At 37.6% G+C, this 27,702-nt stretch overlaps 1 protein-coding gene and 1 long non-coding RNA gene across 11 annotated transcripts in view; one reads left to right on the forward strand and one right to left on the reverse strand.

Annotated features, from left to right (window-relative positions):
* The window catches only part of SLC4A4 (solute carrier family 4 member 4), a 360,563-nt gene that overhangs the window by 254,373 nt on the left and 78,488 nt on the right, over nt 1-27,702 (forward strand). For all 5 annotated transcript variants that reach the window (XM_060654905.3, XM_078446043.2, XM_078446044.2 and 2 more), the window contains exons 13-14: nt 10,666-10,799; nt 17,616-17,887. In XM_060654905.3, the coding sequence (XP_060510888.1) occupies nt 10,666-10,799; nt 17,616-17,887 (406 nt within the window). The remainder of the gene's footprint in view (nt 1-10,665; nt 10,800-17,615; nt 17,888-27,702) is intronic.
* LOC132692453 (uncharacterized) lies at nt 466-25,815 on the reverse strand. 6 transcript variants are annotated; one of them, XR_013555252.2, is made up of 8 exons: nt 25,562-25,815; nt 17,372-17,469; nt 15,531-15,719; nt 7,674-8,545; nt 5,699-5,920; nt 4,457-4,707; nt 1,883-1,982; nt 466-1,254 (listed from the first exon to the last, which is right to left on the reverse strand). It is a non-coding gene; the product is annotated as an uncharacterized LOC132692453 (long non-coding RNA). The 6 variants fall into 6 exon arrangements; XR_013555250.2 differs by lacking the exon at nt 17,372-17,469 and having other exon boundaries at nt 7,674-8,541; XR_013555249.2 differs by lacking the exon at nt 17,372-17,469.

Below are 27,702 nucleotides of genomic sequence, written 5' to 3' on the forward strand. Positions count from 1 at the left end.
TAATCTCTTATTGATAATGTCATCGAAGCTGTGAACTCAATGTTTTAAAAGTCTTTGGAAATATTAAAGGGTATATTTTTCTGTCCCTTCTGAAATCTCTTTCCTTGAAGAAATGTATGGGCAAAGAACTGCAATTTTGTACTCGTAGAAGTCCGAGTGGGTGGCAGAAACACTGAAAAAGAATAGAAAATGAATGATTGTTAATATATATTTGTTGAACTGAATAGTCTATTATCTATTTCTTTTGGGCGAACTAATGCTATATAGTGAATGGATGCATAGATCTAAGTACTGGATTTATAGCTATAAAACAACCTGTCTGACTAACTAGTGCACACACACACACGCGCGCGCGCACACACACACACACACACAGCTCAATAGCTTTATAGTAATTATAGTAGTTACAGTTTTATAGTAATTTTACATATCCTAGTATTTTAATAGGAAACATTTTACCTGTAGTCGTTGTACTAGGTTTTCTTATGATGATGGATGACTTAGGTTGATATTTCTGTTGGTTTTATCTATTTTAAGGACGAGGGAGTAAGGTGATTTAATATGTTGAAAAGTATCTCAATACTGAAAGGACCTGTACTTGAACATACAGAAGTTTTGATGCTCTGAAGTAGAAATCTTGACTTGGCATCAGGACAACAAAATATTTTGTGGATTTGGTGCTAAGTCCCAGATCACTTCCCAGGCCCATGACAGAGGTTGATTTATTCCTTTGCAAGTATTTATGGGGTGTTTACTGTGTGGCAGACACTATTTTAAGTGCTGGGGATACAGATAAGTAGCCAAAACAGATAATAATCCCCATTCTGATGGTATTTACAGTCTAGGGTGTTGATAAGGCATTCTTTTTCTATGTCCCCAAGAGATACCAGTAGTGGTATATAGGGGATTATTGAGGGGGGTAAAGCCCTCTGGGTCTATTTGACCTTCTAAACACTAGATCAGAACTAAGCAGGACATTGGCACAGCCTGAAGTAATCTTCAGTTATATCACATGCCTTCATAAATGTGGCAACGGGTTATTCTCAAAAGCGCAAGTAGCTCAAGTGAGTCAACTGAGAATAGTGTCCTTGCTTTTAAAGCAGACAGCTCAGAGATAGTTCATATAGGGTCTTTATTGTCAGGCTACAAATAGACATGGGTGCTGGTACAAACGTGTTGTGAAAACACAGATGAGTCACTGAACTGTTGTTGTTTAAGCAACTCTTCTGCCAGCTTCTGTGCAGGAGGTCTTGCCTGCTTGAAGACAAAAATTTACAGTTAAGCATTTATTTCAGAGCTGAAAAAAATATATAAATTATAATTAATATTAATCATAATAAAATATATGTATATTTAATCCCACATACACACCTGTGTGTATACATCTATCCCCCACATCATTAGAAGCAGCTCTTAGGAGCCATACATATGGATCATTTCCCATGGACCTGTGTTCAAAATAAAACAGTTGAAGCTATGATGGATCCAAGTACAATCAGTTTATAATGGCAACATCCATGACTGCATGAATCCTCCAAGTTGGGCCACATGTTTGGGCCATCAGGCTGCTCTGAGAGCACTCTAAGGCTTTCAGAGGAGGTATTCATGGATTCCTTAAGTGTGGCAATTAAAATTTAGCTTGGATTTCTCAAGTGACTGAACCCACTTTGCTAAGAGTTGACCTCAGATTTATCTTGGATCTAGCCCTGGGCTTGTGCCTCTTTTCTGTTCATATTGTTCAGCAACAAAGGACTAGAACATATGCTTTCTGAGGTCCAGGAATTGTGCAACACTCTTATTATCCTTCTCAGTATGTTCCACTGTAATAATGCTCTTGTCCCCTTGCCATGCTATGAAACAAACAAAAGGTTTTCAGCCTCACCATCCTAGAAGCATGTTCTTTCCGGAACCAACTCTGTGACCATGTGTGCCAGCTCATTGCATTGTAGTTATATTCTTGGTTGCCAGGCAGGTACACTGTTCTGTTCATTTAGATACTTCTGATTAAATTGTTAAACATTGATTTAACAAATACTTATGGATAGCTTAGTCTATGGGCAAGTTACCTGTACAGGGAACACTTTCTGATGTTCTGTGATAAGTCTCTATGTCACTTAAAAGTTGTTCTTAGCTTTATGGACACAGAAAAATCTTTGAACTCAAATTGACATTGTTAATTGTGAATGAGCATAGTCTAGAGTGAAGAAAGTCATTTAAATTTTTTTCCCCAGAGTAAATATAATCTTATTTTCACAAACCTTTTAGCAAAAGGATACAGTAAGATTTTTAGAATTCTGTGAATTTTGTGATATTTATGGAGCCTAACGGAGCACATTTTAAGGAAATTTGTCTCATAATAAGGAACATTTATAGCTGGCATCTCCAAATTTGAAGCTTTATTTAAACATACTGCTGTGCTGAGAATATTTAATCAATCTGCTGAGGTTGGAAATGTATCGTTTCTTATTCACATGTGATATTCCTCCATAAGATAGACACTTCTTTATGAAGGTTCTCATGTGCAGTTTATAGCAGTAAGAGTAAAGAAAATTGATAATTGCTTCATTGTAGTAAGGACTGTAGAGTAATTTCAACTTACCTAAATGTTGTGCTTTGGCACCAAAATGCATTTCTTTCTCTAAGTGGAAATGCAAGGTGATATGCTCATCTGCCTGACATAGTCTTCCAGAAACATATCACAGGTTTAAAAAATTAGGTAGAGGGGCGCCTGGGTGGCGCAGTCGGTTAAGCGTCCGACTTCAGCCAGGTCACGATCTCGCGGCCCGTGAGTTCGAGCCCCGCGTCAGGCTCTGGGCTGATGGCTCGGAGCCTGGAGCCTGTTTCCGATTCTGTGTCTCCCTCTCTCTCTGCCCCTCCCCCATTCATGCTCTGTCTCTCTCTGTCCCAAAAATAAATAAAAAACGTTGAAAAAAAAAAAAAATTAAAAAAAAAAAAAAAAAAATTAGGTAGAGATAGTCTGTTGGCATGAGGCAGTTGGGTTGTTGTGGTTGGCAAAACTAAATGTGCATTTGGTGACAAAGTAAGGGGCTTGCATTGTTTACTTGCCTCCAGTGTGCTGGCTGTTCCTTCTCCCAGGAAGCAACTTAACTAGATCATTTGCTTCACTTCATGTACAAGTTCTGAATCAAACCTGTTTGATTAAGGTTAAGTCAAATGTAACCGAATTTTTCACTTACCCGAACATATTTGGTTGGGTTTTTTTCAATGGAAAGACCTTTGTCAACTCTGTTTTCTTGGTGATTAGAAAATGATAGTGATTTGGGCAGGCTGGCAGTCCCAAATGTTGCTACCTTCTAAAACTATTTTGTGTTTGTCTTGAAATAATTTTGAAATGGCTTTATTTTTAATAAGATATAATTATGCACTGTAGAAAACTCAAACAATACAGAACAACTACATAAAAGGTAATTTTGCCCTTAAACTCATGACTCAGAAATAGCCATTATGAGCATTTTCATAAACATCTTTCCTACATCTTGCAGTGCATGTGGAAACAGATAGATTGATGTATAAGATTTTATATAAGTGAGATCATATACCTGCTGTTTCATAACATGGCTAGTATTAAGTGGAAGTTTTTCCACTTCAATGTGGACCTTGAACATTATTTTTAATGACTACATCTTTTATACACATGATGATACATGTCCTATAATTTACTTAATAAATCTCCTGTTAGTACACTTTCAGTTTTCCCGATTTTTCTCAATTATAAACAAACTGTGGTGCCTAACTACATTTTCATTCTTTGTAATTATGTCCTTGGAGTAAAATTCCTAGCAAATGTTTGCAGGATATTTTTTTGTATTTGTTTTAAATTACACTCCACAAAGGTCATCCCAGCTTTTACTTCTACCAATAATGGACAAGACTGTCCACATGCATGCACTCTTGCAAAAACAGGATTGTGTACCATATTTTCATTTTTGCCATTCAGTGGGTGGAAAAATGATAGCTCATTCTTACTCAATTCAGATTTCTTTGATTTTTAGTGAGGGCGAATATCCTTCCACATTTTTATTGGCTGTCTACACTTTGTATTTGTGTCCTTGGCATATTTTCCTTTTAGGTATTTGTTTTTTTTCTCATTGACTCATAAGAACTCTCTTTGTGTAATAAGGATATCTACCCTTTTCTTGTCAGAAATATCCCAAATACATTTTTCCTAGATCTATCCTGTGTCTTTTCACCTTATTTATGATTTCTTTTGCTATATAAATTGTAATTTTTATGTATTCAAAATCTTCAATCTTTTATGGTTTCTTATTTTCATTATATACTTAAAGAGGTTTCCCCACTCCAAGATTAGAAAAATATTTACCCACATATCTTAGTTCTTTTATGTTTTCATTTAAATTTTTTATCCATCTGGGATTAATTTTGTGTAAGGTTATACTGGCATTTGATGTTTGGGTACTTCAGATGATCTAGGTACCTATTCACAACTCTTCAAACAAAAAAGTATCGTAAAGCCTCCCCGTCTTGCCCATCCATTCTATCAGACTTGCAATTGTGGCTCTTTGGTCAAGGTTTTGGATCACACTTTTCTTTAAGCAGAGAGCTAATTCATCTTTCAGCTTTTTCTCTTTCTTCAGTCCTGCTGGGCAGTGTAAACAGAAATCCTGTTCATGACGACAGAGCGCTTTTAGGCAGAGTAGATGGCAATAAGGATTTGGCAGCTGTGATCTGTCAGGACAGAAATCACTGATTTATAGGCTGCAGTTACACAGGTGAAATAAAAAATGAGGGTTGGATATCCAGTCTTCTTCCCCAGTGTAGATGGATGGTCTGTGTAACCCTAACAAATGTCAGCAGGTGGTTCTTATTTTGAGAGGAAGGGAGTTTTTTTTGAATTGGTGCACCTCAAATTTGAGCTGCATGAAAATCAACTGGGGAACTTTGAAAAAATACCAATTCCCCAGGCTTGATCTTCAGATATATTGATTTAATTGTTCAAGGTAGAGATAAGGAATCAGTATTTTTTCTTAAAAAAAAAAAAAAAAAAGCTTCTCAGATAATTGTCATGTGACCTAAATTTGATTTAGAGACTTTCATCATTTCTTCACTTATTTTTAATCATGTGGCTTGGCTTTTAACTGGGGACCTGACATCAAAACTCCTGCAGATAATTCGGGTCTTGACTGCCTGTTTCCAATGGATGTGTTTAAGTGGCATTAGGCTGTATCATTTTCCTTGGCTAAATTTCAGATTTGGAGACACAGCTAGAGAAATTTAATTTTATTATTCAACATTCCACACAGTTTGTATAAATTATAACCAACACAGGCTGAAATTTCTCTTCTTATGGTTAGAAATATTTTAGTTTTCTTAAAAAGCTTGAAATATAACAACAATGTCAGTGAATACTTTATCATTTACTACCACCAAAATATTTTACTTTCCAAGTTTTACTTGGTTGAAAATTCTCAAAGCCATAGAAAATTTTTTGTTTTCTTGGGCAGTTGTGTCACTTTTCTCCTGTTATTGCCATCCAACCCCCTCCCCCAACAGTTGTGATTATTATTCTAAATAATGAATTCCTTAATAAAAAGGACAGAAAACAAGCAGGTCATTCTTTAGTGTTATATGAAGATACTCAGTTGCAGTGAAGTCAAAATTGACAGTGTACATTTTTAATTTTTAATGTTTTGTTATCTTTTGAATGTGCTTATTTTACCTTAGCAACGACAGGCATGATGGCCCTGGTGACCCTTGTCACAGGTAGTTCGAAGATCTGAAACGCTGGTGTTACCAATGATGGTTGTTTTTTTTTTTTTTTTAAAGACTCTTGTTCTTATGGTCTGACTTCTTTTATGCTTGATCTTTCTGTTATGGGACTTGTGCTGATTTTCTTGGCTGTTTTGCCAAACAGGGACCATCTTTGGTTTAACATCGTACCCTGATGTAAGCAGAAAAGTGTTCATACATTGTTTTGGATGTGGGTTTTGACTTCACTGCTGTAAAGTAAAACAAACTATTCTGTTGTATTATAGTTGATTCCATGTGTTTAGTAACACAAGGAATGAAAAGAAATAATGGCTGTAGCGTGGCCCCCTAAGGCTTCTGTTGATTTAGGATTTGCTCTGAGAAATATTGGAGATCTAAAGAGGTTTTTTTGCCCCTTTTCCTCTGAGGACTAATCTTCATCTTTTCTTTTATGTCACTCCTTTCGACTTTCTCTCCCCATCTTTTCCCTCTTTTGAAGAAAAGAGAAATAATAGAGCCAGGCTGGGAAGAAGGAGATGAGAAGTAGTGAAGGAAAGAAAACAAACATTTTATTGTATCTCTATTATTAGCTCTTTATATATTGTCTTTCTTAGTCCAATTATTCTGTGAAATAGCAATTGATTTTACAGAAGAGAGAGTGAGCATGTAGAGGATTTGGTGACTGGTGGACCTGAGATTTAACTCCGATATACTTCACTCCAAGACATGCTGTTTGCCCTGAGCCACCTGGAAAAGATGTTGGAAATCAGCTAGTTCAGCTTCCCATCTTATATCTAAACGAATGCATTGTGTATATGTTACTGTTTATAAAAAAGTTATCATATATCAGAGACTATACTAAACATTTTTCATGTGTTGTCTAATATGCATCCTAACTGTATAAGGCATAGAGAGATTAAGTAACTTGCTTAAAGTCATTGATTGAGTAAATGGCACAGTCTAGATGTCACTTTGAGATTTTTTTGATTCCAGAGTCCATTGTTATCCTCTACCATCTTGATGTTTCTCTTCTACATGAGGAAACTAAATTTTTTTTAATTATGGAATCTATTGTAAAATTGGTTTCCATACAACACCCAGTGCTCATCCCAACAGGTGCCCTCAATACCCATCACCCACCCACCCCTCCCTCCCACCCCCCATAAACCCTTAGTTCTCAGTTTTTAGGAGTCTCTTATGTTTTGGCTCCCTCCTTCTCTAGCCATTTTTTTTCTTCCCCTCCCCCATGGTCTTCTGTTAAGTTTCTCAGGATCCACATAGGAGTGAAAACATATGGAATCTGTCCTTCTCAAGGAAACTAAATTTGACAAACTTTAAGTGACATTCTCAAGATCATCAGTTCTCTGATGACAGAACAAAGTCTAGACTCTAGATTTCCTGACTGCTGGTTCTTTGCTCATTCTGTTGTTCCACAGTGGGTGGTATGTGCTCAGAAATGGAGTGAAGTAAAAGCCTAACCAAAACGGAGCTGTAACATTGTGCCACCTGGTTCTTCCACACCTCAGAGCTCAGCCACACGTGTCCTCATGGACTGAATGAGAAATAATAGAGGCAGGGAGAAACTGGGGGCAGAAGAGTCTTTATGAGTTATATCTATTAAAAATATACACACCCACACATTCTTTTCTTTCTTTATATTACTGAATCCTGAATATAACAAATCAGAAAAGCGTTTCTGATAGTTCACCTAATAAATAGGTTTAAATTCTTGTTAGTTAAACTGAAGTTATTCATTGCATGAGATTATTTTTTTACATTTCTGTATTGTCAAGACTAACAAATCAAAACGTGGTGAAAATAGTTCTTTTCTCAGAAACGCTGCAAGGATCTCTAAGTTTAAGCAAGTTTCCAGTGTAGTGTGTATAATAAATCACCTGTCTCTGTTTCAAAATTGTCAGCAACAGAATGGAAACTGTAGCACTTACCAAAGGATCAAGTACTGAAATAAAAATAATCTGCCTTTTAACAGTCACATGGTTTCCATAAATCAAAGCCATCTTCTGGGAGAAATTCCTTGTTATCTTTACTGAATGAGCAACAGCGGCTGTTGACCTTTGATAAGTGGAACCTAGGGTATGATTTGGGTATTTCTTCTTCAATTCCTTTAGCGTTTCCTGCACACCTACAGAGCACATGGAGGGATAGGGCAGAGCTTGATGAGAGGAAGAAAAATAGGAAGGCCCCGGAGACCCTGTGCTTTGCCCTCAGAGAGATTGATAGTGATGGCAAATCAAGTAGAGAATTCCCAATCTTGCATTTCTTCTTTCTTCCTTCCTGTTCTGTCTCACGCCCAGGTGGTGCTGTATTTTGATACTGCAGTAGTAATGAGAAATATGTCCTTCTCTGTGCTTGGTAAAGAATGACACAGTATAACTCTACCTGTCACATTCACGCAGAGGGTGGCTTGTCTTGCCACATGGGGAGCATTCCGTTCCTACCCTTTCATGTTACACACACTAAAGTCAGTCATGAAAAAGATAAATGATAAAGACGTTTAAAAAAAACCCGATGTCAATGCACAGGAGGTGGAAAACTGCACTTCCAAGAAAACCCCAGCTGAAGCCAGCATACTTTGTATCCTTTCTATGGGTGAAGTCGTGGTTGGGCAGGTACCCACACTCCAAAGACTTGTCGTGCCACATTGAACATGGTGGACTTGTTCATATCACTTAACTCTCCTGAATCTCAATACCTTCACATGTAAGAGATCAAAACTATTTGTTGGGCACAAGGGACTGTCTTGTCTGCATAAATGCAGCCTGGTTCTGCCAGCCTTGTGTGTTATTCTTCATTCTGTCTGAAAAAGAAGGAGGTGGATACTCTGATTATGTGTGGAGTGGTTACAAAATATTGAGATGACATTCTTCAGTCATGCAGTAGAGCTCACGGCCATGGAAATAGGGTTCCCTGTCCTCCCCCGCTCCCCGCCCTGCCTGGATTTCAACCTAGATTTCTCAGAAGTTGTTCTGAGTTGTGTCAGAATATAGATACTCTCAGTGTGAGAAGCTAGTCTTATTTGTCAACCCTTGTTTTTTTGCCCTGTCCCCACCCCAGCCCCATTAATACATGATGCTGTTTTAAAGGATTTTTAACTGTTTTCTGAATTGAATGGTACCCTTCAAAGAGAGGATGTGCTATTGCCAGTGCCATTTTAAGCATAACATTGGTGGCTCTGATGCAGTGTAAAAAACATTTTGGGTAATCATTATAATAGGGGTCTCTTAGGAAGGCTTTTGAGTAGGTATAGCACTTGATGTATTTAAGTTCTGTAGGTTGAATTTTTTTTTACTTCTGTCATTCAAACTTTTATTACTTAAAAAAAAAACATTTTTTTACTTGAGTGTAGTTTACATACTATTTTACATTACTTTCAGCTGTTGAAAGAACATAGTGATTCAACTTCTCTGTGTGTTACGCTGTGCTCACCACGAGTTACCTATCATTTGTCACCATACAATGCTATTACAATGTCATTGACTATATTTCCTGTGCTGTGCCTTTTATTCCTGTGATTTATTCATTCAATGCCCGTAACTTGATTAAAAAAAAATTCTGTGTGATCATTTTGTTATATGATGGGTGAATGAAAGTTGCTGGAGAACTTTTGGGGCAGTAGAAAGAGGTGCCTTAGGCTCACAGGCAGATAAGTTAACTTTTTATTGGTGGGGCGCAGGGAATCACTGAGGGGTATCACAGATTATCCAGAAATCTACTCTGCTCCAAACAGAGGGTAGTTTAGATTAAGAGATGGCTTGCTTTATGTAAAAACATAAATCATGCTTCTATGAACAGGTAATTTGTTACTCAGTTGAAAGGAGAGATCTTCCTGGCACCATTTTGTTTTAGTATGATTTAGTATGTTTTAGTATGATCATAGACCCTATGATTAAAGGGTCTCTTGTCACCTTTTTATATTTAAAAAGGTCACCCCTTGATATAATACTATTTCAAGTTTAGATCCTCTTGCAAATAAACATGTGCTTTTCTAACTAAAATTTGAACTATGAAAAATAGAGGAAATGGGCTAGTTTGCCATCATCTGAGGCCTTGGTCCCAAATGACATGATTAAAAAAGTTAGGGTAATCTTTTAAGTCAATGATACTTGATGGTTCATCTTTCTTTGTTCTTGTTAGCCTAAAGGAAAACAATGGGTTGGGTTTCCAGAGTTATAAGTACAGGAAAGTGTGGCCACAAAGATTTAGTTATTCATGTTCCTACACATGTATTTCATCTAAAATAAATTAAAGTTCTTCTATCAGTTTATATTATATACAATATATATATAATATAATATGTGTAATATATATATATATATATATATATATATATATAAAGATTTTTTTTTTAATTTTGGAATTGGTATGTTAGAGATTGCAGGATGAAGGGAAAATAACTTTTTGTGTCTTCTTTGCTCCCCTCTCAAATCTTTCCTTTAGAAAAAATAGCCTTTGTGTTTAAAATGTAACTACTTGTAAGTACCTGCTATGCGCAGGGTGAAATCAGGCTGAAGCAAACACTGAAGTTAAACACAGAGAGAAAAGCGTCACCCAAAGTACTAAATCATTTCTACCCACTTGGTGGGATTACATAATGTGATTTTCCATACAGAAGCTTCAATTAATATTTTTAGAATGGATCAGAGTCACCTTTTGCCTTCTGTAGTCAACCACCAGTCATTATAGTTACTGTAGTTTTTTGGAACAAGTCAGCCCTTCCAGTAGGGAGGAATGACTAAATCGTATGTGAAATAGATGGTGATATTCATACTGGTAAGAATCTCAATTCTTTGTGTCTATTTTCTGCGTTTGGTATGGCCTTTGTAGTAGCATATTCATGTGCTTAATTTCCCTAGTGGCGTCACACCTGGGAGGAAGAAAGGTGTGTTTCTCCTAACAGTTCTCTTCTCTTTCTATCAGGGCGTGTTGGAGAGCTTCCTGGGCACAGCTGTCTCTGGGGCCATCTTTTGCCTGTTTGCCGGTCAACCACTCACGATTTTGAGCAGCACAGGACCTGTCCTTGTCTTTGAGAGGCTTCTATTCAATTTCAGCAAGTATGTGTATACATGTCTAATTATAAATTAGGATTAATTCTAGAACACAGTCTAGATATAGCACAGAATAGTAATTAGGTAGATCAGAATATGGGCATTTTGAGATTTGGAGGTTGAAAGGCCCTTGGAGATTGGGTAGTCCAACACTCATTTTACATTTGATTCAGCTGAGGGCCCATATGTTGTACTATCTACTTGCCCTCATCATTATTCTCTATCCTTCTAGTCCTGCTTTGTGCCACAGGGGCTGACCTAAACACTAAGTCTCCTTTGCCCTCTGGCTTATTGTTGGGTTAGACTAGTGCACGAGTAGGACAGGAAGGGAGGGAGAGAGGTCAGGGTGTGGGTCCACCTCCCTGTACCTCACAGTCCCTGCTTTAACACTGCAGTCTGGCAGTGGCTTGTCCCCTGAGTAGAGCCTCTGTACAGTGGCTCCACTGGCCTGGCTCTACCCTCACTAGGCTCTGGTGACTCTCTTCCTTCCTTGGCCTTTTGAAGCCAGGAGGTAAAAATGGCTCCCTGATGTTTCCAGTTCCTGAGTACTTTGCCATTCTCTGTTACTCACACATCTGTAAATAGCCCATTTATTAAGTTTTCCTCACAAACCCATTTGAGAATGCCATCTATTTCCTGTCATGATCCTGGCCGACAAGAAATGAAATGTCTTGTTCAAGGTCCCATGGCTCATTAATGAGAGACTAGTTGTTCCAGTGATCCACTGCTCCTGACCCTGATTCCAGTGTTCTTAACTAAAGATTCATTACAAGAGTCAGCTTAGTAATAGCATTTGTTGAGTGTTGATCACATACCAAATATTATCCGAAGTGCATTACATGTACTTCCTCATTTCATTCCTGTAGCAGTGCAATGAGGTAGGGACCATACCCTGTTTTATTATTTTTATTTTTATTTTTAAATGTTTATTTATTTTTGAAAGGGGGTGGGGAGAGAGAATCCTAAGGAAGCCCCACACTCAGTGTGGAGCCCGATGTGGGCCTTGATCTCAGGACTGTGAGATCATGACCTGAGCTGAAATCAAGAGTCTGATGCTTAACCAAATGAGCCACCCAGGCACCCCCACCCCCACCCCCATACCCTGTTTTATAGATGAGAAAACAGGCAGGGAGAGGGTAAGTGCATTGCCATAGGCCCCATTACCAGTTGTTGGTAGGACTGGGATTTGAATTCTGCTTTCTGACTCTGGATACTATGCCTCTTATGGAATTACTATACACTCCTAATGGGCATAACAATTGTGATATCGTATTTTCTTTTAGAATTTGATGGATCATTTTAAGAAGGAGAAAATCTAGTTAAGCGAATTATCCAAGTGGCCACATTAGCACACAAATAAATTCAAAATCAAATTGGGTATTCTGGCCTCTTTCTAGTGAACTCGATACCTCTCAGAGAGAATTGCCTTTCCCAACAGACCTCAATCCTTAGGCAGATTGCAGAATTTCATATTGACTTGTTGGAATTTCCATATTCTTATATTGTTATAAATTTTTAAGATTTTGTTGTTGGAAGTTTTGTTACCTACATGATACCTCATGGACTCAAGGGCTGATAGAATAGCCTTTGAAACTGTATGTTACCATCAAAAGCTATCACAAGATAGAGAAGGCGGTGAGAATTTAAAACGAGTGTTTTGAAAACTGGGCTGAGAATATCAGCAAGATCTTATGAGAGTTTAAAGCAATAATGTGAGTTTTCTGTAGCTCATCACTACAAATCCCTCCTCCATCATAATTCTCAGAAGGACATTGGAAAGAATTTCTATTCGTGTCAGTTTATAGAAAGTCAAACCATTTTTATATGTTTAAGAAAACATTGTGTGAGACAAGAAAGCTTTTGTGGAAAGATGGAACAAGCATGTACTATAAACAGGAACAAACATGTGCAACCTTTGCAGAAAGATTTATTGGATGCAATGTGATCAGAGCCTTAATATACAGAAAATGTTTGCATCCCAGTTTACTTTAGATAATTGTAGGATAGAGATTATTTCCTTTCACTAAGCAAGTTCCTTTCTCACTTTCCCTTCTGTTTCATCATAATTGGTAATGTAAACATAGTTCCAAGTGATTTGAAAACAGTTGTAAAGCAACAAGAAACATTTGAGAAACTGTGCTTTAAATTCATCACTGAGTAGCATGTGGTGCTTTAAGGCAAACCATGTCCTTTTGTTCATAATGCTGTGTCATTTGCTTCTGTATTGTAACAACAGTGCTAATATTTTGTTTAGATATAGAGTATTTGTGTAGATCACTATTTCTCAAAGTGTATTTCCTCAATGATTAGTCCCATTTAGATGTTTCATAGAAAAAAAAGCTTCTGTGATCCCCATAAATCTGGCAAATGCTGTATATTTGCTTCCTCTTAGTAATTCATTTTACATTTCAGCTTACTAAGGGATCTGAGAAGTCCTTTAGTAAAGAAACTGCTTTAGTCTGTCTTGCCCAGATTTCCCCCCAAAATATTTTACCGTTTTTTTTTTTTTGAAAAGTAGGTAAATCTTTGTTTTATAGCTTCAGTGGACTCAAGCGTGACTCCACATAATCCACAGATTTCCCTCTGACGTGGAATACAGGTTTTAATGTTTGCCCTATAAACTGGAGAATCATTAAGGAATATGAAAGATGTTCTGTCACCTTTTAAAATTAGTAACAGAATGACAGCTTACAACTTTCCAAATGACAATTGTAGTTTTTTCCCCCTAATTCTACAGTCTTCTTTGCACTGTTTTTACACATTGTAAACCAGTAACAGAGAATTAGATACCTTTTCTTTTTCTCACGCAAAGAATCTGAAAGCTTTTTTTTCTTAATGTTTACTTTTGAGAGAGAGAGGGAGAAAGATAACGTGAGTGGGGAAGGGCAAAGAGAGAGGGAGACACAGTATGAGGCAGGCTCCGGGCTCTGCTCTCAGCTGTCAGCACAGAGCCTCATGTGGGGCTTGAACCCACACAATCCGTGAAATCATGTCCTGATCCAAAGTTGGACGCTTAACCGACTGAGCCACCCAGGTGCCCCTGAGGCACCCAGGTGCCACTGTGTCTAAGCCATGTAGAAACCTCTAATTCAAGTTGGATTTTAGCCTGTATAATTGCATTTAGTCATTCAATAATTTTTTTCCTTCTATTCTTTGAATAATTTATTTAGAGGCCTTCAAATGATTGTTTTCTTCTATTATGTTGTTGGATTTATTCATGTAGTTTAGGGAGTTTACATTTGTCAGTGACTTGAACATTAATTTCTGTAGCATGCCTCTGATGGGTTCTTCTGTTTGTCTGTACCTTGGTTTTATGCTACTCAGAAACTATAAGTCAAAATATCTAGGAACACTGTGATATCATAAGGATATAAACCCATTTTCTCATTTGAATTCACCATAGTTTCTTTTGTCTCTACTATCATTTACTGTTACTTTTTATAACTTAATTGCTATTTAAACTTGGCACTAAAGGGACTGATAGTCTTATTGGATGTAATATTGCCACTTTATTGTAGTCATTACTGTTGATCAACTTGTTTTAAAAAGTTTCTCATCTCTTATTCCTCTTTCTTCTTGCTGCTGTAAACATATCACTTTTATAATGAAGTGCCATCGGTTTTAGTGATTTTATTTGGGTTATTCTTATAGAGCTACTCTGGGAATATTTAAGTATTTTAGAGCAGCTATTTTGGTATATTGTTTAGATCCTAAGATTTAAGTTTATATAGGCATTTTTTCCCTTTGTACTCAAACTGAGTGTTCCTAACCATTAGCTGGTTATTGGATTTGTTTCTCATCCTGTCCTATAAACATCAATTCTCTAAACAACCATTAGCATTCTTAGGACAAATCAAGACTGCCCTGTCATCTTGTTAGGGAAACAAAACTAAGTAATTGTTTAAAACTTTTTATTTTAAGAAAAAAGTTTGTTGGCTCAGAAGTAATAAAACTGTTTCTTAGCCCTGACTCCGAGGCTTGATTCATTGTGTGATAATGTAAATTATCTCAGGTTCCTAGAATTTAGCTTTTTCTATAGTCTACTTATCTCACAGAGACAAGCATAGGATTAAGCAGTGGGATTGTAGATCTAAAGAGAACTATAAGGGAATGCAAAAGATGTCCTCAGGAAGATTCCAGGATTGGGGCGCCTGGGTAGCTCAGTCGGTTGAGCCACTGACTTCAGCTCAGGTTATGATCTCACGGTTTGCGGGTTCAATCCCCACGTCAGGCTCTGTGCTGACAGCTCAGAGCCTGGAGCCTACTTCGGATTCTGTGTCTCCCTCTCTTTCTGCCCTCCCTTGCTTGCACTCTGTTTCTCTCAAAAATAAACATGAAAAAAAAATTGAAAAAAAGAGAAAGATTCCAGGAAATCCATAGGAGATAACTTTCTGCCCAAGTGTTAATAATCTCCTGCTTTGGTATTATATTCCAATTTAGGTGATTTGGTGAAAAGAAGGAAAAAAAGGACAGTGATTTTAAGGTCCACCCTAAATACAACTCAGGGGAATGATGGTGAAATTTTTAAAGGACCAGTCCAAGGGAATGCAGAGGTTTGGTTTCTGGTCCAGCTCTGCCATTAAAACCTTGGCATTGGATAAATGACTTAACTTCCATTGGCCTTGGAGTTCTCATCTATAAAATGAGACATATTTGACTAACTGGTATCTATATTAAGATTCTCCAGAGAAACGAGACCAATATAATAAAGAGATTTATTATAAGGAATTGACTCACATGATTATAGAGACTAGCAAGTCCGAAATCTGTAGGTTGGGCCAACAGGCTGGAGACCCAGGAGAGCTGATGTTCCAGTTCACATTCAAAGGCTGTCTGCTGTAGAAACAGAAAAGGCCATGTTCCATATCAAGTCCAAAGGCAATCTTCTGGAGAATTTTTTCTTGCCTGGGGTTGGCAGGTATTTTGCTGTGTTCAGTTGAAAGATTTGATTAGATGAATTTCACCCACGTTATGGAAAGCAGTCTGCTTTACTCAAAGCCTACCAATTTAAATGTTAATTTCATCAAACTCATCCTTATAGAGATACCAAGAATAACATTTGGCCAAATATCTGGGTACCACATGATCCAGCCAAGTTGATGCATAAAATTAACCATCACAGTATCTAAGGAACTTTTAATTCTAATATTCCATAAAATTTTCACTCAGGATCTCCTGGCTCTCTGTGAGAATACTTAGGTCATGGCAGTAACTGTCTCAAGTCCAAAGCCATAGGCATGCCTTAATTCATCTAGCAAGTTCTCATTGGAAACATTTAATATGCCAATGATTGTGTTAGTAAGAGAATTTGAATTTTATTCTATGAACAGTGTGAAGCCATCAAAAGGTTTTGAAAGGGGGTAGGGAGGATCTGATTTACATTTAAAAAGATCATTTTGGCAATAATGTGGAAAATGGCTTTGAGCAGGGCAAACATGGATATCAGTAAGGACGTAAAATCAAGCAAAGACTTCCTGGTGGCCCAAACTGGATTGGTCGTGGTGAAGGTGTTGATACCATACCTTCAGGAATATATTAAAATACATCACTATAAAAGATACTTGTTTAAAATCAAAGCTGTAGAGCATCAAGTATGCATGATCCTTGATTTATTTCTTTTTCTCATAGAAGAAATATGATGACTACTGTTTGCTTTCTCATCATAAATGATGAGAAAAAGGGGCTGCTGGGTGGCTCAGTCGGTTGAGCATCTGGCTTTGGCCCGGGTTATGAACTCATAGTTTGTGAGTTCAAGTCCTACATCAGGCTCTGTGCTGACAGCTCAGCGTCTGGAGCCTGCTTCAGATTCTGTGTCTCCCCCTCTCTCTCTCTGCCCCTCCCCTGCTGTGCTCGCTCTCTCTCTCTCTCTCTCTCTCTCTCTCTCAAAAGCAAGTAAACATTAAAAAAAATTTAAATGATAAGAAAAATACTATAATCTTCACATAATTTTAAGAGAATCAGTATGAAATGGTAAAATGTCAACACTTGGCCCATATTTTCCTAAATGTGAGCTCATTTACTTAAAAGGAATGGAAAGGGCTTTGAAAAACAATGGCCTCCTTTGATGGAGGCAGCCTGATCTAAGACTACTGTGGGAAAGGAACAGACCAAAAACAAGGTGGTCACAAGATACTTCACACACCACTTAAGCAGAAGGATACCATGTCCATGAACAAGCTTCACAAGAAGGATACCATGTCTGTGGTTGCATCTGGCTATGACACAGCAAGAGAGCCTTTCTTGATCTGAGTACAGTGTAATTATCCTATTTATCCTTAAATACCTGGAGTTTTTCCTACAACCCCCAGCCAGAATTAGTTATTCCTCTGTGACACTCTGTGGGAACCTTTAGATATCACTTAGTATTTTCTGGTGTGATTATGTTTATCAGTTTGTCTCCCTCAGTAGATTGCGATGATGTGGGAACAGAGAACCTATTTATCTTAGTGTCTTCATTAACCAGCGAAGCTCACAAACATTTATTGAGTGCATACTGGGTACCAATGTGACACTTTCAAATTGTTTATTTTCTAAACTCCATGAAGGCAGAGTTTGAATGAGAAAATTGAGTTATTTACCTGCAAATGGTATGACTACTTTTGATGTGCCATTCTTAAACTTTCAGGATTATTTCTTTAATAATATCACGAGACCGAACCCTTAGATTTGGTATTTTCTGGATAAAATCAAGAATGAGATTTATATTTAGTGGCTAAAAGTGATCCTGTATTTTTTGCAATCATTCTGCCGTCATTGGGTAGTTTTATATTACTCTTTGTATTCCATGGCGGAGTCTAAAATACCTTTCTTTCTTCTTTCCAGGGATCATAATTTTGACTATCTGGAGTTTCGCCTTTGGATTGGCTTGTGGTCAGCCTTCTTGTGTCTCATTTTGGTAGCCACAGATGCCAGCTTCTTGGTTCAGTACTTCACTCGCTTCACAGAAGAGGGCTTCTCTTCTCTGATTAGCTTCATCTTTATCTACGATGCTTTCAAGAAGATGATCAAGCTAGCTGACTACTACCCCATCAACTCCAACTTCAAAGTGGGCTACAATACTCACTTTTCCTGTGCCTGTGTGCCTCCTGACCCAGGTGAGGACACCATGCTTCATGTTGGTGCTTACCCTGTGTTTGGAGGAAGGTGTAGGCTCCATGCATGCAAGCTTTCAGCATGGTATCATGATCATCAGTAAAAGGTTTTATTTTATTTTCTCTGAGAAACCATCCTGCCAGATTTGAAGTTTTATTACCTAAGGTATCTTAGCCACGAGATTCAATCAGGAAGAGAAACCAGGAGCTCTGAAATGAACTCAACTTTGAAATTAGCTCAAACTGCAGTATTTGCAAGGAAATTTAGTGTACATTATTCTTCATCTTATCTGATAGCTGAGGAAACCAGATCCAAATATTAACATATAAGGGCCAGACAAACCCAGTCCTCTGAACTTCTGTCCCATATTTTTCTGTTTTCTTATTGCTCTAGGAATCTCTTCCTGAAGTAAACTCTAAATAGATTATTTTGAGCTTATAGAAGAAACAAGATACTGTTGACTGTATAGAATTTGAAGCATGAAGTTGAAAAAGAAGTTCAGATTGTAGTCTCTTAGCGGTAAAGAGGAGCCTTATAGTTCATCTGTGCTAGACCATGTAAGTAAGAAAGGAAAAGAAGAGATAAGAGAAAGAAAAGAAGGAATGTTATGCTCTCAGGGAAGATTTATATTCTAGAATTAGGAAAGATATAAAAGTAAAAAGTAAGTTCTGGGTAAGGAATATGATTCTATACACCCTAGCACTCTAGTATCCCTCTAGCCACACCTGGGTCAGCACCAGGACTTTTTCCCAAAAGGTGCTCAACTTGGTCTTTGGATTTTTTTAGGGAAATTCATCATTTTATGATATGGAAGGCATTTGGAAGAAAGGATTCACTTTGGGGAAAGTTGTTTTATATCTGTAGAAGTTTGTGTCAGATAATTAAATGGTAATAGTGTTAGTTATCCCAGGTCATGCAATTAGCTACAAGTTATTGTCCCTTAAAATAAAAACTGATACACATTCCATGTAGGTCTTGTAGCACCAGGAGTACAATAGCGTATGGGGGACCGTGTAAACCTGAGCAGAGATGTAGGACACATTCATGCAATATGCACCTTTACGTATAGATTCTGCAGGAAAACTCTCCATGTTTACAGTAAGACAGACGTGGGTGTATCGTAGACTAGAATGCAGACAAAATGATTATGAGTTTAAAAACAGAACAAAGAATTTTAATGCTGATGGCAAGCTATGTTAGATTGCCCTCAGATATTTTGGTGCTGTATTTGCAATCTTCTCTGCCACTTGGGTGGAGAAGCCTTAGAAGACCTGTATGCATCTTGAGTGACGAGTGACAAGAGAACAGTATCTCCCTAAAGTTGGGTTGGTCAGTAACACTGATGAAAAGATAGGTCATTGTTGGGCTTTGCACTCATGGATTCTTTTGTCTTATTTAAGGACAATCAACACACATTGACATAAAGCGCATGCTTAAAAGCAGGAGTGCTGATTCATAGGGGCACTTGAACCCCAATGTTTATAGCAACACTTTCAACAATAGCCAAACTATGGAAAGAGCCTAAATGTCCATCAACTGATGAATGGATAAAGAAATTATGGTTTATATACACAATGGAATACTACGTGGCAATGAGAAAGAATGAAATATGGCCTTTTGTAGCAATGTGGTTGGAACTGGAGAGGGTTATGCTAAGTGAAATAAGTCATATAGAGAAAGACAGATACCATATGTTTTCACTCTTATGTGGATCCTGAGAAACTTAACAGAAGACCATGGGGTAGGGGAAGAAAAAAAAAGAGGTTAGAGAGGGAGGGAGCCAAAGCATAAGAGACTCTTAAAAACTGAGAACAAACTGAGGGTTGATGGGGAGTGGGAAGGAGGGGAGGGTGGGTGATGGGTATTGAGGAGGGCACCTTTTGGGATGAGCACTAGGTGTTGTATGGAAACCAATTTGACAATAAATTTCATATTAAAAAAAAAGCAAAGCAGAGACAGGTATGAAGTGAAAATGTAGGCAGCATGAATGACATATAATCACAAAAGCTTTTTATTATTAAAATGTGTACTGATGACAAATATTTCATAACTTAAAAACTGCTTAGAGAAGAGTAGGAACTCAATACATGATAGATACTATTATTAGGATCAATTAAATATGCTTGAAACACAGATGTTACCATTACACAATCATATAGAACTTTTCCTAAATAAGAGTAGAATAACCATCCATTGTGTACTTTCAGGGGAAGTCCAGACTATGCGCATTCAAACTATTGGCTCACAGACATACTTAATTGTGGGATTTTGAACTTTCTGTTTCATTTATTTCTATCTTTATGTATTTATATGTCACTATTTCTTTATGAAAAAAGTGTGTAATCTGACTTCATAGGCAAGTCTAAGTAGTCATACAGTAAATTTTTTAAAGGAAAAAAATACTCCTCACTTTTTTGAGGTTTGAAGTATTCATAAAGCCAGATGAGGGCTTTGTCAGCACACCTGTCACATAGAAGGTCTACTTACCTGAGGCTAATGGAAACTGGGGCTCGTTGTTTTAATTGGATGCTGGCAGAGATCATAATATAGAGCCAAGGAAGACATATTTGAACGTTTTAATTGTCAAAAATACATGAAGATTTTATGTGTAACTTTCCTTCCTAGAAGGACCATTGTTTTCTAGAAAATGTCATTGTGAAGCTTGAAACATGCATAGTAAGTAGTCACTGAAGTGGAGATAGATGGCTTTTCCTTTGACCTGTTTTCCCCAGCTTGTATTGGAAGTCTGTCTTACAGAGTGAGGAGTTGTCTTGGAAGGACTCTGGCAATCTCTACTACCTCCAAGTGGGACCAGTAGTGAAGTGTAGCAGGGCTTTGAAGTCAGAAAATCTAGTATTTAAGCCCCGCTTGGCTAATCCTCTATGTGCAACTTCAGGCAAGTTCCTTTTCCCGGGGTGCCTCGCCTTACCTTCCTCATTGGTAAAAAGGGGTTAATAACTGCACCTACCTTATAGAATTGTTATATTGTGTGGAAAAACTGAGGTATTTTCTAGTACAGACAAAGTACTTAGGACGGTTTCTGGTATGTAATGACCAATTGCTAACTGACACTGTTACTGTGGTTATTATTATGTATTAAAATTTAAGGTTAGTAAGTACGAATGATGGAAAAACAAACCAGTCTTCATCATGCCCCCTTCTGAGCAAACACTATTGGGCAGTTGGCTTATTTTATGACAAGACTGTTGGTCGCACCCCATATTTTTAGAGTTGTCCAGGTGAAAGGCACTCATGAAGGATATGAACATGAATGGGAGGGATTTCCTTAAACTATGGAAATAAAATGTCTGTGGTTGGGAAAAAAGGCAAGTGGATATCTCCACTTTCATGATAAACCCTTAAGATTAGTGATTGTGTGTTTCTCTCCTCAAGATCTTAATACTTTTTGAAAGAAAACTATATACCACCATCAATTTAGTACTTCATCATAGCAAGTTGAAAAATGATAGTTATAGAATAATACAGTTGCATGTACAGCTAGAGTAAGTATTCTAAAAACAACAAAAGCCTGGCCTTTCATCGCAACATGCACTCCTAGTAAAAGAATTTAGTCAATGAGTCAATAATATTTAAACTGGCGGATTACTTGTTTTTCAACACTGGGATGTGTGTAACAGTGAACCAGCAACTACACAGATGGAGACATAGGCCTGCAAACTGAGAAGTGATTGTACAGGAAAGGAAATAGGGGCCACTTAATCACTATGAAAACTTGATTCACAGCTACAATAAGACTGTGAGTTTTTTGTGCTTTGTGAAGACAACTCTTCCTCCTCTTTTCCTTCCTTGTCTGTCCTGTTCTCACTTGCTTCCATAAATCTTCATCACTTCCTGAGTTTTCTTTTCTTCATGCATCTTTCTCTCCCTTCCTTTCATCCCATCTATTGCTCAGGGACCAAAGTCATACTGAAGAACTAAGGAAGCCCAGTTGCAAGCACTAAAAGGAAAATTAGCTGTGTGGTTTGACAAAGCAGCCAGGGTCAATACATGGTTTTTGTGCTAAAATTTCTCTTTCTTAGAAATAGAGTTGCTATTAATTGATGGAGAGGTAATAGAGGTTATATCCCCACTGCGCCTTGATGTTTACATAGCAGAGATGTATAAGAAAGATGACTCAGTTCAGAAGCCAACAGTGCAAACTAAAAAATGTCCAATTAAAGGACAGTCCACAATATTACATTTCATCACCAACATCCCAATTGGGGAAACTGTTAGCGTGATAAAGTGTGAACAATATGTGCTTTGGAGTAAAGGAAAGTGACCATGATTCAGGTCTAACCAGCAGTGTGACCATGGGCTAGGCTAATTACCTAATTTCTTTGTTTTTCTTAACCTGTGAGCTGGGTTAATAATTGTACCTACTCTTAGAAGTTACCATATGGATTAAATGAAATAGTATATGTAACATTTGCCACCTAATAGACACTGAGTAAAAATTTGTTTTTATTCTTATTTCTCCTTTTTCCACAAAAGATGCCCCAGTCAGTTTAATCTTTTAGTTGTATTCTTTTAAAGGGGTTCAAACATTTAATTTTCCCTGAAATTTTCCTAATGGAATATACTAACTAGGTTCTTACTAGAAGCCTCCCCCACCTCAACTGCAAGTTAACAACTAATGTGCTGTTGTAGATCAATATGAAACATTGGAGCCATATTTAAACAAAAAAGTGTTAAGGAGTTCAGTACATAGTATTTAGATCATTTAATATTATTCCATTGAATCTCAAGTCTACAAAAGTGTTATACACTATATATAATGTGGAAGAAGGCTAGAAAGTCCTTTCCCCTTCCCTGAGGGGAAATGTTCATTTCTTTTAAGTTGGTCTGATTCACTCAAAAACAAATGACAGCATTTTGTAAATAAGGAATAAGATATGATGTTTCTTCTTTCTTTTCCCCCCTCTCCTCTCCCTCCTTCTCTTGCCCTTTTATTCCTTTCCTTTCTACTATCAACAAAAATTTATAGAGGGTCTTTTTCATTGCTTTTTAAGAATTGTGCTACTTCAGTGAACTAGACTACACACACACACACACACACTCCACATACACCTATACACTACACCACACACAACCCTATACACCACAATGCACACACCTATACACCATACCACACACACCTACATACTACACACATACACACCATACCACATACACCTATACACTATATCACACACACCACACACACACACACACACACACACACACACACACCTATACATCATACCACATGCATCTATACACCACACACTTGCACTTACATATACACCTCTACACAACACTGCACACACACACCACACTGCACACCACCATACCACACACACATCTATACACCATACACATACACACATCACACACACCTGTACATCACACCACACACACACACACCCCACATATACGCTGTGCACACACACACAAATATACTCACATTGCTTTTTATAAAATGTGTTGTTTTAAAATGTGTTGTTTAAATGTAGAAAATAGTGTTAATTACTTTTTGAATGAATGAGGCCAGATTTTCATTTGACCTACACTTTAGAAATACATTTCCACTTAAGTACCTGTGTTCATTTGCCTGATGTGTCAAGGTTGCAATGAGTGTGCACTCAAGGGCATATTAATATTTTAGAAAGGGTCAAAATAAATTTTCTAACCAGGTGTGGTTTTATACCTGGAGGGGATAGAAGCCTTGCTAAAAATGATAAACAAATTAGAGAAGAAAGAAAAACTGCCTCAAGGGAGTAGATTCTATACTTTATTGTTAACAGAAGGGATATATTTTATTGATTCATTGTTGACTGTTCCAGGGAGAACATGCTTAATAATGGATGAATGATTAAGAGGGATACTTTCTCAAGTACTGAGACATCATGGTCTATAGTATCTCTAAGTAAAAGATGGCTTTTTCCCTGAGTGAAACTCTAAGACCAAATGATTGAAAGTAGCCATGGCTTCCATTTCCTTTTTTTTTTTTTTTTTTTTTTTTTAGAATTATTTATTTATTTTGAGAGAGACAGAGACAGGGCAAGCGGGGGAGGAACAGAGAGAGAGGGAGAGAGAGAATCCCAAGCAGGGTCTACACTGTCAGTGCAGACCCTGATGCAGGGCTTGAACTCACAAAACTGAGATCATGACCTGAGCTGAAACCAAGAGTCAGACGCTTAGCCAACTGAGCCAGGTACCCCTGGCTTCCATTTCTACACCTTTGTTTTATTCACAGCATGAGGAGGCCTCCCAATGATCTAAAATGGTCGTCACTAGAGTGGAATTTCATTATCATTCCTTTCTATATTATTTTTCTATTATCTTAATAAATGCTATGCACCAAGATGTTACAACCATTAAAAGGAACTGCTCGATTGTGTCTCCTGTGGTCCCATATTATAGTCGATATGCGTTTTGTAATTAGAAAGCCCATTAAAAGAAAATTAGGAAATAAAAGATAATCCTAATTTATCTTCCATGACCTGCATCATATTCTATGCAATTTTATTTTTATTATGTATCATTCCCTCTTTGGATTATAAAGTAGGTTTAAATCATAGACTAATGGTTAAACAGGAAGTACTAGGCCTTCTGGTATAGAATGATTCAGGCTTTGCATTTGCAAGGATACTTTACCAGCACAGCTGATGTTTTATCATTTATGGTACTATGATCTTTTGAGAAAACCATAGAAATTTGAAGCATCCATCATTTTAGCTTCCTTTTACTCTCCTAGCCTAGTATTTTAGCAGTTTCTGTGAAACACTTACAGGACTCAAGAGGGGAAACAATGAATTTGGATAATCACCAGATCTGTATAATTCTCTAGCTGTGGGTTCCAAGAAACACACATTTGGAAACATAGCCTGTATTAATGTGTATACACATCTGAAATGTAGTGATGAGTGGGTATGGAATAGAAATTTTTTGTGTGTGAAAATAGTGACTAAATAATGTCCCACTTAATAGTAGCTCAGCCCTTTAACTTCTAACGTGGTATCATAGGTGAATGTGTGAAAAAGTGTCCACAGATTGGAGTGTGTCATAACTTGAACTTGTCTAGTTACAGTGAAAACCTAAAGCATGAGGCTTGGCAAAAATACTTAGGAAAATGAAGAGTATAATAACAAAACGTGAAGAAAACTTTCTATTTGTTTTAAGGCTCAAGGCTGGGATGGTGGCAGGTAATTTCCCTAAGAGCTATTTCTCCCAAAGTTTTCCTCATTCACCTTGTCATCCTTCCAAAAGCCATTTTTGCCCTTTTATTGATATAGACATTTAAAGCATAAATATTTGATTTTATTAAGAGGTGTTCATGTGCTAAAATTACCCAGGATCCTTAAAGAAGTCTGACATGACCATGCAGGCAAGAAGCTTATTCAGTCTTATTCTATGTGTTTTCTAGTTACTCAGTTTCCTCAAGATGTTGCTTGAGTAGAATGAATAAAACATTAAAATTTCATTATTATAGAGAATACTCTTACATTTTTTGTTGCTGAGAGCAAGCTAACCAGTTCTACATTAATCCTAAGAAGCTATGTTGAGGGTGTAGATTCAGATTTGGTTAGTATTTATTAAGCACCATCCAAGTGCCATACATTTTACTAAGGATTTTAATAAACTGTATTTCAATATCTGTTATTATAGTATATATGTATTCAGTCATCACAAACCTTGTGAGGTAGCAGACTTTTTTCCAGGGGTGAAATTTTGCTTTCTTCAGGTCATAAAGCTGATAGTCTCCTTAGTAACCATCTGTTTCAGTTTTACCTGCTATTGTGCTAACAGTTTTTCCTACATTGTCTTATTTAATCTGCACGGTAACCTTATGAGATAAATGGTTTCAAATCCCCCTCCACAAATGAGGGGCCTGTGGTCAAGAGAGTGAGGTGACTTCTTAAGATTATGCGGTGAGGTGGTTTGGGGACAGTTTGTTCCAGAATGTGGTGGAGCCAGAGTTCTAGGCCAGTTTTCTTAGCATTCCTTTCTCTTAACTTGTGATGTGGTGGTGCATGAAGGCAGACAGATCTTTTGAGCCTTGGTGGTTGTTTCTTACTCATAGTTTACTGTGTAGCCTTTGTATATATCCCTGATGTAAAGCAGAGGAGTCATGGGGTAGTTCCTGGGGCGAGGTACTGGAGGATAAAGAAGAAGGACAACCTTACAGGTGCAATTGAAATTTCTTATGCAGGAGGTATACTAACACTGACATATGTATGTCACCTTTTTTTCCTGCTTGTAGCTCCTGTAGCCTGATCTTTCCGTAGACCTCTCATTAAACATACAGGGGGAAAAAAAAGCCAGCTTAAGATGGAACACTCACAGGCACATTTTTAAATGTCTATTACTAATGGTGTTCATTTCCCCTGTTCCAGAGGATCAGCTAGAATTTGATACACAGGAAGAAGGATCAAGAAGTGAAAATCCAAGGGACATAAAACGACAAACCTGTGAAAACTCCCTGAAACCAAGTGTGGGACACAGACTGTCCCAGTGACAATTGGCTAATTCTAACTGAGCCAGATTCCTAGGGCAAAGAGTTTCTTTGCTGCATAAGCCATGGTGCTGAGCAAATAGTGAAGACAGACAAAGTGCAGTGTGTTTATGATTTTCTATTTGACCTTTTCAGAATCCTGATTAAGGATATTAAGAATTCTGTATGCATAGATCATTCTGCACTTGGTTGCCAAAATACTTCTATTGTATGTATCTGGATCCAAATGGTGAACAGTGGCTCTCACAGAAGACAATTGAAATTGATCATTCTCTCCTCTGTGAGCTTAAAGAAATTTACTTTTAGTCTTATGTATGGACTCTCCTATATTCTGTTAACATGTATTTTTGGAAATGCTTGTTTACATATTTATTTTGAAGTCCTTTTCTTTTTTTTTTTTTTTTTTTTTTAATTTTTTTTTTCAACGTTTTTAATTTATTTTTGGGACAGAGAGAGACAGAGCATGAACGGGGGAGGGGCAGAGAGAGAGGGAGACACAGAATCGGAAACAGGCTCCAGGCTCCGAGCCATCAGCCCAGAGCCTGACGCGGGGCTCGAACTCACGACCGCGAGATCGTGACCTGGCTGAAGTCGGACGCTTAACCGACTGCGCCACCCAGGCGCCCCTGAAGTCCTTTTCTTGAAGCAGCTACCTACTAAAATAAGTTGGAAAGGTGTATACTTTTTATTGTCCTTTTGATAGTAGTCTCTGGGATTTTGAGAGGCATGCTTTAATAGCTTGTCTCAGAGGAAAACTGAAAAGATAAAAGGAATTTAGTTGAGCAGAATCGATGTGTATCTAGAACTTGAAAGTAGTCCCTAGAAGTTCAGATTGGAATCCTGGTTTAGTTCACTGGTGGTCTTTATTATGTCATTCATCTCACAAAAAAGGAGGATATCTTGGATATCTTTCTCCCTCACTCTTACTCCTTGTTTTTATGTGGAAAAGTGTTGTACAAAGACCTTCACTCTCTTATGACAGGAAGCTCATAAAATTGCATCAAAGAATCTTGCTCAGGAAGAGGAGTTTCCCAGACACCATCTAAATAGTGCCTGTGATTTCACATAGACTGCTTTCTTCCGAACACTCAGACCAGTCAGACATTTCGGGGTGTGGGGGGGGGCGGTTGAAATTCACATCATCTAACATTGGAGAGTATTATCCCACCTTGAATTCTGTTACTACAAAAATCAAATGCTGGCTAGGAAAAGAAAGAATGCTGAACAAGATTTTGGTATCAGTTCTACTTCTGGTTGACTCTTCTACAGTCCTGGGCAAGAAACCTGGCATACCTTGTTTCAGAGTCCCATTCAACATAA

This window comes from Panthera onca, chromosome B1 (genome assembly GCF_046562875.1).
Source record: "Panthera onca isolate mPanOnc1 chromosome B1, mPanOnc1 haplotype 2, whole genome shotgun sequence".
In the NCBI taxonomy this organism is placed as follows: Eukaryota; Metazoa; Chordata; class Mammalia; order Carnivora; family Felidae; genus Panthera; species Panthera onca.